The following is an 18,347-nucleotide window of genomic DNA, read 5'->3' as shown; positions in this document are numbered from 1 at the left end:
TTATTTTTAACATCCCAGAAAAGTCTATAAACACACATATTGTGGAAAAAAGTGAGGAGTGGAGGGCACTAAGGCAATGTCTATTGTAGGGTGGAGGCGAAGATAACAAACACAATGCAGATTTTTGTCAGTTTAGAATGGCGTGATAATTACAGTTGGTCTTTATGAAGAATGTGTCAATAGAATAACAGGAGAGAGAGTAAAAAAAACAATGCAGGAACTGTGAGATACAGAACACAGTGATTGTTGGAAATCTGAAATAAAAGGGAATGCTGGAAAAACCCAACAGGTAAGGTCTTCTTTCTCCATGGATGTTACCTGAATTTACAGCTACAGATTAAAGACCTTACATCAGCACTGGCCAGTCCTGGCACAAATTTGGAAGGCTGGTTATCTGAAATTGTTGAATTAAGTATTGACTGCCTGAACTGAAGCATGTCTGGATAGAAGATGGGGTACTGTTAATCAAGCTTATGTTGGGCTTTATTGTAACAATGTAAGAGGCTAAAGACCAAGGGGTCTCAATGAACTTTGGGTCACCCTTATAGACTGAATGAAGGCATTCTGCAATGCAATCACCCTGTCTGCAGATATTTCCTCCAACACAGGGAAGACCACACAATGAGCACTGAATACAGTATACTAAATTGGGAGTCATGCATGTGAAACACTGTTTCACTAAGAAGGACTGTTTGGGTTCCTTGAAGGTGGGAAGAGGTAGAAATGCAGTTGTTGCTTCTCCTGTGGTTGCATGGGAAAGTGCCACAAAAGGAGGTTGCTGTTGAACGAGATGGAAAAGTGAACCAAAAGGACGAAAAGGAAATGGGCCCTTTTGGAATGCTGAAAGGCAAAACTGAAATCTATGGAAATAGATGATTAATCTCCCCACTGGCTTGAATCATACATCACAGAAAGGAAGATGGCTTTTCATGACCTTCCTTTAATCACTAGGTGAGAAGTGGGGTTGCTGAATATGCTGTTCAGAACTCAGACAATGAAGCAGACCATGCCTGCATGCACCAAGACCTCAATAGTCTTCAGGCATAGGTTGATAAATGGAAAGTAATACTTGTGCCACATGGGCACCAGGCTGTGCCCATCTTCAGTGAGATGGTGTTTACCATTTGACCCTTGATATTCAGTGATACTACCATTGTTAAGTTCTTGGAAGGACTATCATTAACCTGAAATTCAACTCGAACAATCACATACACACTGGGACTGAAGCAAGTGAGAGGCTCTATTTCCTCCAGCAAGTAACTCTCCTCCTGACTCCCTAAAGCATTTTCACTATTGATTGAATATTCTTCACTTTCTTTGATGGGTGCAGCTTTAGATTTAGCCTGACTAATTAATTGGAGCAAAATCCTGTCGATGCTGGAAGAACTCAGGAAGCCAGGCGGCATTCAAGGAAAGAGTAAAATGTTCAATGTTTTGATGAAGGCTTCATCTGAAAAGTTGACTGTTTTTCACTCTCCGTGCATGCTCCCTGACCTGAGTTTTTCCAGCACTTTTCATCTTTATTTTAGCTTGAATAAATGTCTGCCTTACACTTGAAAAAGCTGAAACATTATTAGGTTTGTTAAATGTTTTTGGTTAATATTCCAACATAAGCCAGGAGCTAAAATGGATAGCATAAGAATTACAGATACTGGAAATGCTGGAAGCACCCAGCAGGTCTGGCAGCATCTGTAGAAAAAGATATTTTATTACTAAAATTACAAAGTTAATTTTGGTAGTATTTCAGAGTGAGTCAAAGTATGTATAAATAACAAATACAAATAAAGCCGAGAAATTATTTTATATGATGCTTTATTTTATTTGACGGTCTTAATTTCTGCCATTTTAAAATAAATTGATTTTTAAAAAAATGTGCAGACTGAGGGGCAATACTCCAAATCCATTCCGAAATTTTGTCTAAATGTTTTCTCCTTTTTTTACATTTAACATCTTTATAAGATGTTCTGCAAGCGGCTGAACTTGCAGCTTTTCTTAAAATTTCTGAGATGACATCATATGTTGGATGTAGAAAACAATGTTTGATTTAAAAAATAGTAAACTGAGTAAACATGAGACCTGTCAAAATACAGAAATCAGTTCATGGAATTTTCACAAAGACCACAATATCAGAGAGGATGTTGCTTATCAAACTGGATGAAAATTCCAATTGTCATAGGATCTCAGAAAAAACATCCCTGAGTCTTTACATGATAATTAGATTGCATGTTCAATAATATACCAAATCATAAAACCTTTTTTCCCCTCGCATATGTACCATCAGGCCCTCAGATTTGATCTACAATTCAATCAGATTATCATGCATATAAATCTCAACTCCCAATTGTCTACCTTGCTTCACATCCATTGAAACAATTATCAAATTTTGGTGAAAAAAGTTTGCACAATTTACGGGACCATTTGTGTGAAGAAAAAATCACTCACTGAACTATCTAATAATGTCTATTAAACTTTCTGATGCCTTGTATAATTCTAATGAACCTGATTGCTACCTCTTCCAAAACTAAAAATATCCTCCTTGAGATTCATTGCCCAAAACTGAATGCAGTACTCCAGAGAGATTATGCCCAAGGCTCTTGACAACTGAATAACAGAAAGAACACTTTGCCATTATATATTTAATACTTGCCCTTCATTAAATTAACATTCCACCAAATGTATCTTGTTTAATCTCTCATGAACTAGAATGTAAAAGACTAGCTAAGGCCTTTTGTTGGATTCTTCTGGGTGAGGCTGCATTTGGAATATTGTGTTCAGTTTTGATCACCCTGGTATGGGAAATATGCCATTAAGCTGGAAAGAGTGCAGAGGAAATGTACAAGGGTGTTGCCAGGACTCTAGGGACTGAGTTATGGAGAAAGGTCGAGCGGGGTGGGACTTTTTTCATTGGAATGTAGGAGAATGAGGGGTGTATAAGATTATGAGGGGCATAGATAGGTGAATGCGCACAGTCTTTTTCCCCAGAGTTGGGGGAATTCAAGAACTAGAGAGCATAGGTTTAAGGTGAGTGGGGAGAGATTTAATAGGAACCTGAGAGCAACTTTTTCCACACAGAGTGATCAGTGTATGGAATAAGCTGCCAGAGAAAGTGGTTGAGGCAGGTATATTAACAACATTTGAAAGGTACTTGGACAGGTATATGGATAGGAAAGGTTTGGAGGGATATGGGCCAAAGGAGGGCAAATGGGATTAATTTAGTTGGGAATCTTGGTCAGCATGGACCAGTTGGGTTGAAGCGCCTGTTTCCGTGCTGTATGACTATATGCAATGCCGAACTCATCGTGGACAAAAGGTAGTACTTTTAATTATGCAAATGTTTTTGTTTTTGGAAGTATTAAAATGAAGGCTGCTGTCATCAAGCAGTAGGATCTATTGTGAGACTTTAACACCTTTTGCCATGTTTCTTAGGCAAACAATTTTCTTCAAATTTATTTAATGGAAGACTACTTTGAAATAACTGGTATAACTCTTTATTTCTATCCTTAAATATTCTGCTCTTCTCTCATCCCACTAACCTTCTCACCTCACTGTTTTTTTCTTTTAGAAAAACTCAAACTTAATGCAAAATCTAAGAAGGGATCCTAATTAAAACTTTAATCTTGAAGTACTCTGTGTCCGTGAGGAAAAGGCAATAAAGCAGACTTAGAATGTTACCACAATTAGAAGACAAAAGAAGAAAGGAAATTTCCTCCCTGATATTCAATGCCCAAAACTGGAAATAGCCCTCTGTTAAATAAACAAAGCAAGTTTATAAAGCACCTTCTATGACCTCAAGGCCTCCTATAGCACTTGCCAATAAAGTGCTTTCATCATCAAAGCATTGTAAAATAGTTGTCATCCTAGCTAAAGTGAGATAATGAACAGGCACACTTCTTATTAACAATATTTTTAATAATGGTTTAGTGATAAATATAAGGCTACCAAGCTTTTTAGAACATAGAACAGTACAGCACAGTATGGGCCCTTTGGTCCGTGATGCTGTGCTGAACTATATGAACACCTCCTCCCTGATCAATCTAACCCTTCCCTCCTGCACAACCCATGACCCTCCATTTTTCTTACTTCCATGTGCCTATCTAAGAGCCTTTTAAATGTCCCTATTGCATTAGCCTGTATGACTATCCCTAGCAGTGCGTTCCAGGCACACACCACTCTGTCTAAAGAACCTACCTCTGACATTTCCCCTGAACATTCCTCCTCTGACCTTAAACGGATATCCTCTGGAAGTATCAAGTTGCATCAGTACAAATGTATGTATTGTTGACTGGTAGTGTGTAATGAATTACATAATGTTAGATGGAGAAATGGACCTCAAGGTCTTATATTCAGTCTTTGATCTGGGTTTTCAGATCATAGCTAGAGTATCAGTATGCCACTGGATTTGAAAAAGTAATTCTTCTTTGGAAAGAAAATGTTATGTGCGTGGGTATGTTAGGCTTCCTACAAAGATTTGACGGAAAAACCTGACATTACTCACTTTCGGGACTCTCATTTGAAGAATGACAATTTGAAAGATGTCCTGGAAGACAGATGGTGTTTATGAAGCTGAATTGCCAGTTTTAGTTCACAACTTGAAGAAGAGATTAAATGAAAAATATTTTTGTATTGTATCTGGATTTTTCATATAATTTTGGTGAGGTTAACATCTTTTTGGGTGTTAAGTTACAAACCTGCTTTTGGTCAAAGGGAGCTTTTTCCTTATGAAATGGCACATGATTCCAGTCAAGTACTGTAGAACATGCCTGCAATGAAAGTTCTGTTGCCACAAGAACTGAGTAAACAATTAATATGGCCAAGTAATGTTTGTTCTCTGCAGCACTGGAGAGAAACCACGTGTTCTGCCTCCAAAGGAGTATCAGAGGTTTGCTATCATCTGTTTAGTTTCCCACCTTTAAGATCATGAGGACTAGCCTTTAGTCCTGCCCAAGTTGCAATTGCTGCACAAGCATATTTATAATGATAAACTCGTCTGAAAGCAAATATCTTTTCTCAGGGAACAATGTTGCAGGTTGTTATCTCTCGATGAGCACTTTGATTGTTTCACTTCCACAAAAAAAAGGCTTATTTTTGAGGTTCCACAAATTAAAAATCCCGGATATGATGTTCATTTTTAGGGGAGACACCATGAGGATTCAATACAAATCAGTTTGCACTCAATGTTATAGCCATAAAGATGCACTTGAAGACCTCAATGTTTACCAAAGATTAAGTGAGAGAGCTTTTATCTGTATTTTTATTTAAAAAATGTCTTCATAGAAACTCTCAACTTAAATCCATTAATTGATTGTGGAATGATTTCAAGTGTCTCAATAATGTGCAGATTATTTTTCCTGTGTGTTTTTTTCCTTCAGTGAGTAATTTCTTTGAAATTGTGAATGTCTCAGCTGTTAACACTCAGGAAATCATATTGTTGAAATTATATTGTAAGAATTAACAGAAAATGTAGTGGGGATCTTGCATATTCTCAAAAGAAAACAGTTTACTGCAGTCAAGATTAATGGAGATTTGAATTTTACTAGTAGTGTGGAAATATAAACAAGTGATGACTTATTTGGAGCGAGCATGGTTATTTATAAATAACCTTTGCTAATGAAGAAAAAGTCTGAGCAGTAAAAAATAATTTACAGGGATCAAGAAAATTAACAGTTTGGATATAATATTCTGACTGACTTAAAAGCAAGAAAAGAATCAGTGATCAATGGTTCAATGGAAACAATTGATTTGAAGAGAGAGTTGCACTTTGTCCCTATGTGTTCATTTCTTCTGGGAATCATACAGTCATACAGAATGGAAATAGGCCCTTTGACCCATTTAATCTGTTCTGACACTAATCCCTCAGTAATACTATTTTATTCTCCCCACATTCCCATTCACTCCCTCCATCTTCCAGATTCTAATATATGCCTACACTCTAGGGGCAATTTACAGCATCTAATTACCTACCAGCCCACATGTCTTTGGGATGTTGAGAACTAGAGCACCCAGAGGAAACCCGCATGGTCACAGGGAGTGTGTGCAAACACCACATCGATGGCACCCGAAGTCAGGATTGAACCCAGGTTGCTGGTGCAGTGAGGCAGCAGCTCTACCAGCTGCACCACCATGCTGCTGGCTTCCACATCCCAGAAATGTGTGAATTGATGGGTTAGTTGGCCACTGTAAATTTCTTCTCATGTTGGTTAATGGTTGAATCTGGTGGAAGTTGATGAAAATGACAGGTAATAAAACAAGATCAGTGCAGGATTATTTATGTTCAGTGCAGATCCTTTGGGCCAAAGGTCCTGTTTTCTTGCTATCTGATTCTATGTAATCCATGAGGAATTGAAAAGCAAAAGTAAACCAATCAAGTTACTCAGAGGAATGTTTCTAATCCATTTATCCATCATTTTCTTTGTACCTGAAATGTGTAACTTCCAAAATAAGCTGTTCAAATTTACCATTGGAATGATTTTGTCTTTGAATACAATCATGAACATTTGTCTTAGATTTAACACTTTTATTTTTGAATCCTTGAATGTTTCCAATATCATCTATGAAATTTGAACCAGTGTGATTTGAAAAATTTTCCAGTATGTTTGTGGATTATTATATTCTGAAATGATCTACATTTTCATTCATGAGTATTTAAACAAGGCAGCATAATTAATAAATGTGTTTTGTTTTTCAGCTGGGTTAATAATTTCGGCCACGAAGGACTCGGTCTCATGCTTGATGCTTTGGAGAAGCTATTGGACAAAAAACAGTAAGCAATAAGCAAATTGCAAATGAGGGCAGAGAAGAGCTGGAAAAAATTGTTAACAACAAAAAAATTGTATTGCATCAAGACATTTGAATACTTATATTAAATTTAGGGATATTATATATTGTATGCTCTGGGCAGCTAATCATTAACATTACCATAGTTTTTCTAACACTATGGGTGATTTGGAGTTTATTTATAACTGTATCACTTTCGTCTGGTAAATGCTGGTGCTTAGTTCCAGTTTCCAACCATTCTCTTTTACTTGGTAGTCCATCATATGAGGCAGCCTGGCCAGTTGAGCTCCTCCTTCCACTTGTAAAATCTCCCTTTCTCTTTCGCCCTCTTACCTCACCCCCTTCTCTCTTGTTCTTACATAATTCTTTTATCTGCTTTGAGTTCTTACCCTGTTTTTACATAAGACATGGATCGTAACCATAAACAGATGATATATTTCTTCATTATACAAATCTTTATTTTGAACAAAAAACTGTCAACCCTCAGCTCAACACATCACGGAAATCAGCCTCTCCTCCATGGACTCAGTCTACACTTCCTGCTGCCTCAGTAAAGCAAGCAGCATAATCAAAGACTCCACCCACCCTGGACATTCTCTCTTCTCCCCCCCTCTCATCAGGCAGAAGATAGAAAAGCCAGAAAGCACATGCCACTAGGCTCAAGGACAGCTTCTGTCCCACTGTTATAAGACTATAGAATGGTCCCCTAGTACGATATAATGGACTCTTGATCTCACAATCTACCTCGTTATGGCCTTGCACCTTATTCTCTGCCCACATTGCACTTTCTCTGTAACTGTAACACTTCATTCTGCATTCTGTACTGCTTTTGCCTTGTACTACTACAATGCACTGTTATTTATAATGAAATGATCTGTATGGATGGCATGCAAAACAAAGTTTTTCACTGTACCTCAGTACATGTGACAATAATAAACCAATTTACCTCGTAGAAGGTAGACGTCTTTCATTCTGTTGTGTGATGCCATTTCTTACCACCAAACTTCTGTTGCACCAAGATTAGTAGTCTTTGTGTGCATTGTGCTCAGGGTGGTTAGCCTTTCAGTATAATTCTCCTTTGGTTGTGACAAATGTTATTATACTCTGATTCAAGTTATTTTTCTCTGTATCTGCCACCTTTTAATCTTGCTGGATGGAATGTAGTCCTTGCATTTGTAGTGCAGTCCTTGGGACAATAAACTGATGTTCTTTAAATTAGCATGTTCGTTCTATTGGAATATTTTTATAACAAATTATTGCAATTTAAAACGGGTATTAACAAGCAATGAAAAACTTTGAAGTAAATATGCATTTAGTATTTGTTTCCTCCTAGACAAGAAATGATTGATAAAAAAAATCAACATAAACTCATCCAGTGTCTGAAAGCATTTATGAATAACAAGGTAAGGTTATGATTTATCGTGTATCAAAATGCATGCGTACAATATGATTGTTTCAGGTTGGAGAATTTTTCCTGTAGAAAAAATCAAATAAATCACAAATGAGTACTTCGTAGTTCAGGCCACAGTTGTGGAGAAGGAAACAGAATTAACTTTTTAGGTGAATGATACTTCATCAAAATTGGGTAAGTAGTGTGGAAACATTGTGCTTTAAGTTGTGGAGAGAGGAAGGTGTGAAGAGAATAAAGGCTGGGGTCCAAGGTTGTTCAGATGACAAAATGCTTGATAATGGATGTCTAAGGCCAGTTTGGGGGGGTTGGGGGGGGGGGGGGGGGGAGAAGAAAATGAGAATGTAGCAGTTGCTAGAAATCTGAAACAAAATGCAGGTAGTATCAACCAAATGGGTAATACCAGTGGAGAGAGATGGCCAATATCAGTGGCCAGCTCAGGCACAAATTAGAAAAGCTGGTTATCTGAAATTGTTGAATTTAATATTGAATTCCAAGAGCTTCATTGAGCCTAAACAGAAGATGAAGTGCTATTCCTCAAATTTCTTCATTGGAACAGTGTAGGAGGCCAAAGACAGAAGGGTCATAGTGGAGTGGTAAGGAGAATTAAAGCGATAAATGGCTGTAAATTCAGGATTACCCTTGTGGACTGAATGGAGGTGTTGCGCAATATGGTCTCCCAATCTGAATTTGGTTTCTCCAGCGTACAGGAAGCCATATTTTGAGCACTGAATGCACTACACGAGACAGAGATAAGTGCAAGTGAATTGCTGCTTCACTTGGAAGGACTGTTTGGTGTCTAGATGATGGGAAGGGAAGAGGTAAAAGGGCAGGTATTGCATCTCCTGCAGTTGCATAGAAATGTGCTGTGAGAAAGGAAGTGAATGGTGGAAGCAAACGGGTGAATCAGATGGCATGGCCCAGTCATAATGCAAAGAAGAAGGCAATACACAGTGGTGGGATCATGTTGGAAGAGGCAGAAAGTATGGAAGGTGATTCATCGAATGTGGAAGTTAGTGGGTTAGAAGGTGAGGATGTAGGGATCCCCATCCTTGCTTTCGCTGGGAGGTGAGGAGCAAAGAGTAAATAGGAAATGGAGGAGACCACAGTCGAAAGCCCTGTTAACCATCGTAGAGAGAAGCCAGAGTTGAAGAAAAAGGAAGACTTCTCAGAAGTGAGCAGTGTGGAAAGTCCCATCATGGAGACAGAAAATCTGTGAGAATGGACTGGAATGCAGGAAACATTCGGGGAAGGGGTTGAGGTGGCTTTGGGAGTCTATGGGCTTGTAATGGATGTTGATTGCTAGCCTATTCTCAGAGATAGTAATGGAGAAATCAAGAAAGGGGAGAAGTCAGATGTGAATCATGTGAAAGTGAGAGCAGGGAAGAAATTGGCAACAACAGGAATAAAAATTTTGAATTCTGTACAAGTGCAGAAAGCAGCATCAGTGTACCTGAGAGAGTTGAGGAAGGGGGACCTAGGTAGGGCAGAAACATAGGTTCCACACTTCGCACAAAGAGAAGGGCACTGCTTTGGCCCATATTAGTTTCCCTGCCTGGACCTTTGATAAGGTGAAAGTGAATGGAATTGAAGGAAAAATTGTTAGAATGAGTTCTACCAGTCTCAAATAAATGCGGTAGTGGCGTTGGACTGGTTTGGCCTCTCCCAGGCATTAAATGTGGTAATGGAGTTGGAATAGTTGGAAGGAAATTCAAGGAAGAAGCAAATGACTTTCTTGTTCTGGGATGGAGGTGAAGAGGGGTTGGATGTCCATTAAGGTGAAGAGCCAGATAGGACCAGGAAATAAAACTATCAAAGTGGTGGAGGGCGTCAGCTGTATCATGGATATTAATGGACAAAGGGAGAAATATTAAGGATGAGGTGGGAAGAAATAACTGAGTCATTGTAAATCACTGCTCTCTAACAAGACCAAACAGTACATAAATGTATTCCCCGTGGAATGTCGGAAGTTTTCAGAAGCCTGTTCAAGCAGCTAAATATTAGTTTAGGTCTAATGTCCTGTATTAAAACAGGACTCGGGTTCTTTTGGATTCCTTTCGAACAACAGAATTGGTAATGAAAGACACCACAATTTCACGAAAAGTTTGAGTAACTTTATTTAACACAACTAAAAACAACTGAACACAAAGGAAACTGCAGCTCTAGCCACAAATCTAATCTCACCCAAATTAAAAGAAACAAGACCAAAAACCCAAACTCATCCACTTAACACTTCCCTGGTTAAAATCGAGCTCAAGTTTACATGCAGTACTCAGTGATGCTTATTGGCATCCAGTACTTAGCAACGTTGCATTCTCTGCCACTCAGTCTATCGCCGAAGGAGAGTCCCGGGGTACTTCAACAAGACGTGAAGGGGCTTGACAGTTGGCAGCGTTGGCCGCGAACCAAACCACAGAGAAGCTCTGAAGGACTCTCCTGCGGGGCGCATCTTTATAGTCAAGGAGGGCTTTGTGCCCCCTTTCATCCCATAACAAAGGATTCCGCACCTTTGCTAAACCTTCCCATTGTTTTCGAGAGTCTCATCAGTCATGAGTGCAGAAAAATTCCACTGTTAATGAACAGATAAAAATTCTAATCTTTGAGAGGGCGGGTGGCTCCATGAGTGTGTAGCCGAGAAAGATTTGTGACCAACTCGAATGAAGCCCAGGGATCTTGTCTGATGGGGCAAATTAACACTCCCCATTGTCTCACTTGGCTTGAAGCATACCCTGATTGTTTTGCAAAGCTATCCGTTTAACTGCACCCAATTAATGCTTGGGGCTACCTTCCACATTGATGTCTTGCTGTTTCACATGGTTTCAGTAACTCCTGGGAAAACCAAATAGTCCAAGCAGGGAAAGATGCTTCTTTTAACCCTTTAGTTACATCCAGCCATTGGTAGCTGTTGCAACAGGGAAATTATTGATTGTTTTTCATCTTACCACATGCTGATCAACATTTGGTTGTCACTTTGATTTTTGAATTTTGTACCTTCTGATCTTTTCCATAACTCAAAACTGATTTTCCTTTCACATGAATTTTGCAAAATATGGACAGAATCTACTTAAAATGGTGTCCACTGAATACTATACATCTGTTATATAAAGAGTAAACGATACTGAGGTGTTGACTTATCCATACAACTTAAAAAGAGCATATTTAGAGTTGCTGTATCAAGACTGTGTGAAATATATTGCTCATGGGGTTGGTTGGAGAGAAGACGAGACTGGCTGTGGTGGTGAAATTACAAAAAAAAGTCTTGAATTTGATTTTATTTGGGCACTAAGCTCTTGAAGCCAGGTAGGAACTTGAGTGATGCTTATGAGACTAAATGTGGAGCAGGGGTAGGCCATGATTTTCTGGATTAATAGTTTACTGTGATGGTGAAAAGAACATTTACTTTAATTGTGTTTGAAAGTGCTAATGAGTGATGAATGCTGCCTTTGATATGCGTAGACTGGATGTGGAAGACTTGGACTGAAAACATTGGTGGGTTTCAGCCATGAGCCATCCAAACAGTTACTTGATGAAATTAAAATGGATTTATTCATGTGCTGTGAGGGAAGAAGGATTGGGCTAATCAGGTGAGGAGAATCGGGTGGGTCTCAGGTTTGCATTTGAAGATTACGGTGGTGATGAGTTACACGATTGAATATATTGGGTGTCATTGACTCCATCAAGATGGGTTAGGTGGTGGGTTGGTGACATTGAAAGACTGGAGGGTTGGGGATTTGGGATATGGGCTTGCGTGATGCTTGGCTTGTGTATTGTTGAGTGGGGATGCGGTAGAATGACTAACGATAAGTATGGGACTTGATGGGATCTTATTGTAGTGATGGGAGAACCTAGTTATCCTGGGAATGACCAGTGACAGTTGCTATTGGAACACAACTCTTTTCCCTGCAACTCTCCAAAAGGAGCATGATATTATCATGTGCATCCCAACGTGGAAACTGTGTCAGCTGCCAGGATTACTTAAATCCAGTTGAATTCCCAGTGATGCTTTAAGACTTCAGATAGTTGTTATTAATTTTCACTTTAGGAAGAAATAACATTTCAGATGCATAATGCTGACAAATGCAGCATTGTGAAATTGAATTTATAGTACTACATCTGATGCAACTGAGAGAACCATGAGATTGCTGTACTATAGAGAAGGACCGTACAGAAGAGGGGATGCTGGAGGATAGAAAGATCACCTATTCCTGAAGCATGAAAAAAGTAAAACAGAAGGAGAGAATGAAAGTGAACTCTGATCAAAGTTGTACAGCATATTGATGGATTCGATAAAGCGATTGTAAGTGTTATGGCAGCCAGCTGAAGGATTAGAAGCCAAAGAATTAACTGTGAACAGGTAGTAACAACACTGAGAAGGCGATTTATAATGGAGGAGTAGAAATGGAGCAATTTTAGTAGGTAATAAATCTGAAGTAATAAAACTTGGTCATAGAGAGGAAATAGTGACATTTTTTACTGGTCAAATCATTTCTGGCAGGAATTGTGATTGCAGGATAACTTACCTTGACAAATCAAGCACACATCTTCAGATACTTGAATGAATCTGTTGGCAGATGAGACATTTAGAAGCTGGTGAAACATATTATTTTACAAGCTGCAGCAAATTGTTTGGGGGGAACAGAAGGACATAATGATAAATATAATGTTCAGTAGCTCAGGAAAACTTAGTGTTGATGTACTCGAATTGAAGTTCTCTGTATGACTGTTATGATTAGACATTTAATGAAGCATCTCAATAAGACTATCAGAATTATCTTCCAAGCTAAAATCTATTTCTCTGTTTTCCCCTTTAGTTTGGGCTGCAAAGAATACTGGGTGATGAAAGGAGCCTGTTGTTATTGGCAAGAGCAATTGATCCAAAGCAAACAAACATGATGATAGAAATTGTCAAAATTCTCTCTGCAGTCTGCATCGTTGGAGAAGAAAATATGTAAGTTTAAATGTATTTATATTTTGAAACCTATGAATGTATTGTTATTCTGTGGTAAACATTTTGGTCCATTCTTTTGAAATCTTAATTGTGATATTTAAATTGGTTTGGCAGTTGTTTATTCTTGTCACCTTCTGAGCCAATCTCACGGAATTGAGGATGGCCTTCTACCAGTCCTGTTTCGCAAGCTTTCATGTGGCTAATGAAGTCAATAGAGTTGTGCAGTACTGAAGCAAGCCCTGCGGCTCACCTTATCTGTGCTAACCATCAAGCACCTATTCACACTAATTGTGACACTAATTCCATTTATTCTTTACATATTCCTGTCTCCTCACCCCAGGTACTACCTCTTGCCTATACACAAAAAGGCAATTTACAGTGATCAATCAACCTACCACTCTGTCCGTCCCTTGGGAAGTGGGAGGAAACTGGAGAACCCAGAGGAAATATGTATGGTTGCAGGGGGAACATGCAGCCTCGCCATAGCACTGGAGGTCAGGATTGAATCTGGGTTGCTGGAGCTATAAGACAGCAGCTCTACTAGCTGTGTGAATTTGGCACCCACTGATGCTGCCAGGAATCCTGCCAATAGATTTGGAAGATTTTGTGGAGACAGTATTGGTAGTATTTCTCAATTGTTTTGAGGTGCCTACTGTAGGTAGTCCATCACTCAGAAGTGCACAGGAGGGCAGAGTCACTACTGTACAGTAGACTATGAGCTTTGTGCTGGCTGGATAGTTTGCAAGGTTTTGCACTCTCTTTGTGCTGTTTATGCTGGGCTTCTGTGTACTCCCAACAAAGGTGCTTGAGATTCTCAATGCCTTCCAAGGTGTTTCTTCCCCATTATCAGTGGTCATAGACCAGACATCCACATGAGTCAGGAAGGATGTCACACTCTTTTATGGAGTCTTAGAGGATATAGTCGAATGTGTCCGCTGTCTACCTGTTAATCTCTTGTTATAATGAAGCTCAAAATGAAGTGTCCATTTTAGGAGTCTGATGGACCTGCAAAAGAACTACCCTGTCCATTGGAATTGACTGATTTTGCAGAGTCAGCATTGGTGGTATTTCTCCGATGCTTTGAGATGTCTTCTGTAAATCTTAAAAGTATACCAGAGTGGAGGGATCACTAGTTCCCAGAAGAAATGAGTTTGTGCTGGGTTTGAGGTCTTAATCATCAAGCACACCTTTTCTTAGACAGCCAAAATTGGTGCTGGTGCACTGAAGGTGATGGTGAATGTCATCATTGATGCCTGCCTTTGTTGAGAGATGGTTGCTGAAAAATGGAAAGCAGTCCACACTTTTCAGGTGCTCATCATGGACTTTTGTTGTCCAAGGGCAATGTTGTGTAGTGGAGACTGGTTGTTGGAGAATTTCTTTTCTGTGGATGTTCAGTGCAAGGTCTATTCTCTTGCATGCTTCAGTAATCAAGCCAACAAGCCTTGGAGCTTGGCTTCAGAACATGAGCATAGAAAATGTCATTTGCTTACTGCATCTTGAGTTCTGAAGTTGGTTTGACCGAGTGACGTAGAGTAAGCAGTTTTCTGTTTGTTTTGCAGATCTGTTCCACTCCAATGCAAACTTGTTGGAGATAGCTTGCAGCAAGATTGAGATAAGTGATGGGGCGATGAGTCAGAGTTTGCTCTGAAATAGGGTCTGGTGCGGAGCCATTGGTTATGATCATGACTTGCATGCCAACGAGTAGTGGATATAAGATGGAGGCAAATTTTGCAGGCAGCAGAAGAATTGATGTGAAATGACTCTCCACAGTTTCTCCAGGTTGCTGGAGTCAAAGGCTTTTGTGAGATCAAAATAGGCCACATACGGTAGCTGATGCTGTTTTCTGCATTTCTTTTGTGGTTGTTAAGCATGAAGGTCATGTCTTATAGCGCCTCAAGATGGATGGAAACCACAATGGAAATTGGGAGATTAGCTCTTCAACCACAGTGTTCTCTTTAATCTCACGATTAAAGAGAATACTGTGGCTGGCTGTTCCCAGGGTTGACAACGATTCCCTCTCTTTAGTTACTGCAATCGTCCTTGAATGTGGTCATGATTATTGCATCTCTGAGATCCCCTAGCATGTTTTCCTTTTCCCAGAAGTGGGAGATGGAGTTGTGAATTTATGCCTGAAGTTTTTCTCTGTCAAGTTTGAGAACTTCAGCATGGATACTATCTGTTTCTGAGGTATTGTTTTTCAATTAGCATATGGTCTTTTGTTTTTATCAACCAGGGACTGCAGTGAAGTTGGAATAAATAGTTTGCTGTGAAGTGGTGTCAAGGGCACATATATCAAGGACAAAGTCAAGATTAAGGAGACCTTTGAAATATTTCTTCTAGCAGGCATCAAGTGTGACCTCTTTGTCCTTGATAAGTTTGACTCTGTTCTTGGTTCTCTGTGGATGGGTCCATGGGTGACTGAGCTGCAGATGTCCATGATGTGTGTGATGGGTATCAATGAGTTGCTGGACTTGGCGCAGTCTTCCACATGTTTGTTCTTCAGGTCACGAGTTTTTTTGTCGGACCTTGGTTCTCAGGTGCCTGCCAGGCTGTTTCTTTCTGCTTCAGATACAAAGCCTTTTTGTTCTTATCAGTCAGGGGCAATAGTCAGGCGGGACTAAGTAGTTTGACCTGGAATGAATACAGGACTGCATCCAATTCAAGAATTCCTTGCATTTGATGTTAATTAGCTCCTGGATCTCAGGGGATTCATCTCAAATCACTTGATGTTTTTGGGTAGGGAAGCAAAGTGCCTTGGGTGCTCATTATAATGGACTTCAGCACGATTTTCTTCAAAGCCTTCCCTCATTATTTTCTTCTCATTTCTCCAAATCAGTACCCCATCTAACCTTCCCTTGCATGTCAGTTACCATCTGCCCAGCATGTAGCATATCCTTGACCTCCAAATCCAGCATTCCCACAGCAGTAGACCTGGGTTCAGGAGGTTGATGTGGTGGCCTTGGACTGGTAGGCAGTAAATATACATAAATTACCTTCCAGCCTTGCTCTCGCTTCCAGCTGCACTTCTATGATTTTGCATTAAGTCTTGCTGAGGAGTATGAAGGTGCAAGAGCAGATTGAAGCACTTAATGAAGTTACTCTTGTTTCGAAAATGAAAGTTATACGTTTAAATTGATTACATTGTCATTTAATGATGTTTTTAGAAAAGGAGTTAATATGTGAAACAATCTCCAATAGTGCATACTATCTCAGTTTAAAATATCTTTCAACATTTTTAAAAGTGGTAAATATTCGTTCTTTTTCAATTAAAATGAAGTGAAATTTTGTTACAGGAAATACATGCTTATGTCAAACATATTTTTGTGTAACATGATTAGCCAGAATTTGAAAATAACAATTTAACTCAAATAATGTTCTTCAAAGTAGAATCTGTAACAGTGAATTTTTGAAGCCATTTAAACTGTATCGGATTTTGTTTTCACCTTTTGAGTCATAGATGTTTGTAGTTATTTATTTCTAAATGTACTTATGAAAGTGAATATAATCTTAATAGTCCAACAGGATATTGATAAATTGCTGCGAAATATTTGACTTGTTATTGTTTCTGTGAATATCAGCCATAGCATAGCTTTTACTCATTAAATTTCAACAATTCTGTAAGAATGATTTTTAAATCGAGCCACAGAGTCACATAGCATGGAAACTGGTCCTTTGGCTCAACACATCCATGCCAACCAAATTGCGAACTGAGCTAGTCCCATTTGCCTGTGTTTGGCTCATGTTGCTCTAAACTTATCCACGTACCTGTCTAAATGCCTTTTAAACATTGTAATTGTACCCACCTCTATCACTTCCTCCGGCAGCTCGTTCCATGTGCCCACTGCCCTCTGCGTGAAAGAGTTGCCCTTCACGTCCCCTTTAAATTTTTCCTCTCTTGCTTTAAATCTGTGCCCTCAAGTTTTAGACTTCCCGACCTTATGAAAAAGACTGACTATTCAACCTATCTGGACCCTTCATGATTTCATATATATCTGTAAAATCACACCTCAGTCTTCTAAACCCCAAGGAAAAAAGCTCCAGCCTATTCAGCCTCTCCTTATAACTCAAGCCCTCCAAGTCCTGGTAACATCCTTGTGCATCTTTTCTGCATCCTTTCCAGCTTAATGGCATCCTTCCTATAGCTGGGTGATCAGAACTGCACACATTACTCCAAATGGTGTCACTAATGTCTTCTACAGTTGTAGTATGACGTTCCAACTCTTGCACTCAGTGCCCTGACTGATGAAGACAAGCATGCCAAATGCCTTCTTTGCCACTCTGTCTACCTATGTTGCCAGTTTCAGGAAACTATGTACGTGTATGACTAGGTCTCTCTGTTCTACAACTCTCCAGAGTCTTGCCATTTACTGTGCAAGTCCTGTCCTGGTTTAACTTCCCAAAATGTCAGAGTTAAATTCCATCTGCCATTCCTTGGCCCACTTTCCCAGTTGTTCTAGATCCTGTTGTAATCTTAAACTTCACTGTCCACTGTACCACCAGTTTTGGTGTCATCCACAAGCTTACCATGCGAGCTACATTCTCATGCAAATCATTAATATAGATGATGAACAACAGTGGACCCAGCACCAATCTCTGCAGCACACTGCTGGTCACAGGCCTCCAATCTGAAAAACAACCCTTCACTACCACCCTCTGCTTCCTGCCACCAAGCCAATTTTGTATCCAGTTGGCTAGCTCACCCTGGATCCCATGTGATCTAACCATCCGGACCAGCCTACCATGTGTGACCTTGTCAAGGGCCTTGCCAAAGTCTTTGTAGACAATGTCTACTGCCCTGCTCTCATCAATCCTCTTGGTTACCTCTCCAAAAAAATTCACTTAAATTCGCAAGATACGATTTCCCCACACACAGCCCTGCTGACTATCTCTAACCAGTCTTTCCAAGTGCAAGTAGATCTTCTCTCTCAGAATCACCTCCAGTAACCTTCCCGTCACTGATGTTAAGCTCACCGCCCTGTAGTTTTCTGGCTTGTCCCTGCAGTCCTTCTTAAATAAAGGAACAACATTACCACCCTCCAGTCTTCCAGTACCTCACCTGTGGCTGACAATGACACAAGTATCTCTGCTGAGGCCCCAGCAATTTCCTCCCTACATTCCCACAATGTCCTAGAATACACTCGAAGCAGATTTTCTAAATTATCATAAATGATTTTGAATGTAGCAACACAATAAATGCAGTAATTTATTTACTTTGAA

The 18,347-nt window shown here is 39.6% G+C and overlaps 1 protein-coding gene across 1 annotated transcript in view; it reads left to right on the top strand.

Annotated features, from left to right (window-relative positions):
• The window catches only part of diaph2 (diaphanous-related formin 2), a 547,192-nt gene that overhangs the window by 166,266 nt on the left and 362,579 nt on the right, over positions 1-18,347 (top strand). The window contains exons 7-9 of the mRNA XM_052020928.1: positions 6,686-6,760; positions 8,108-8,177; positions 12,994-13,130. Of these exons, the coding sequence (XP_051876888.1) occupies positions 6,686-6,760; positions 8,108-8,177; positions 12,994-13,130 (282 nt within the window). The remainder of the gene's footprint in view (positions 1-6,685; positions 6,761-8,107; positions 8,178-12,993; positions 13,131-18,347) is intronic.

Source organism: Pristis pectinata, chromosome 8 (assembly GCF_009764475.1).
Source record: "Pristis pectinata isolate sPriPec2 chromosome 8, sPriPec2.1.pri, whole genome shotgun sequence".
NCBI classification, from domain to species: domain Eukaryota; kingdom Metazoa; phylum Chordata; class Chondrichthyes; order Rhinopristiformes; family Pristidae; genus Pristis; species Pristis pectinata.
This window is presented reverse-complemented; position numbering and strand designations above follow the sequence as displayed.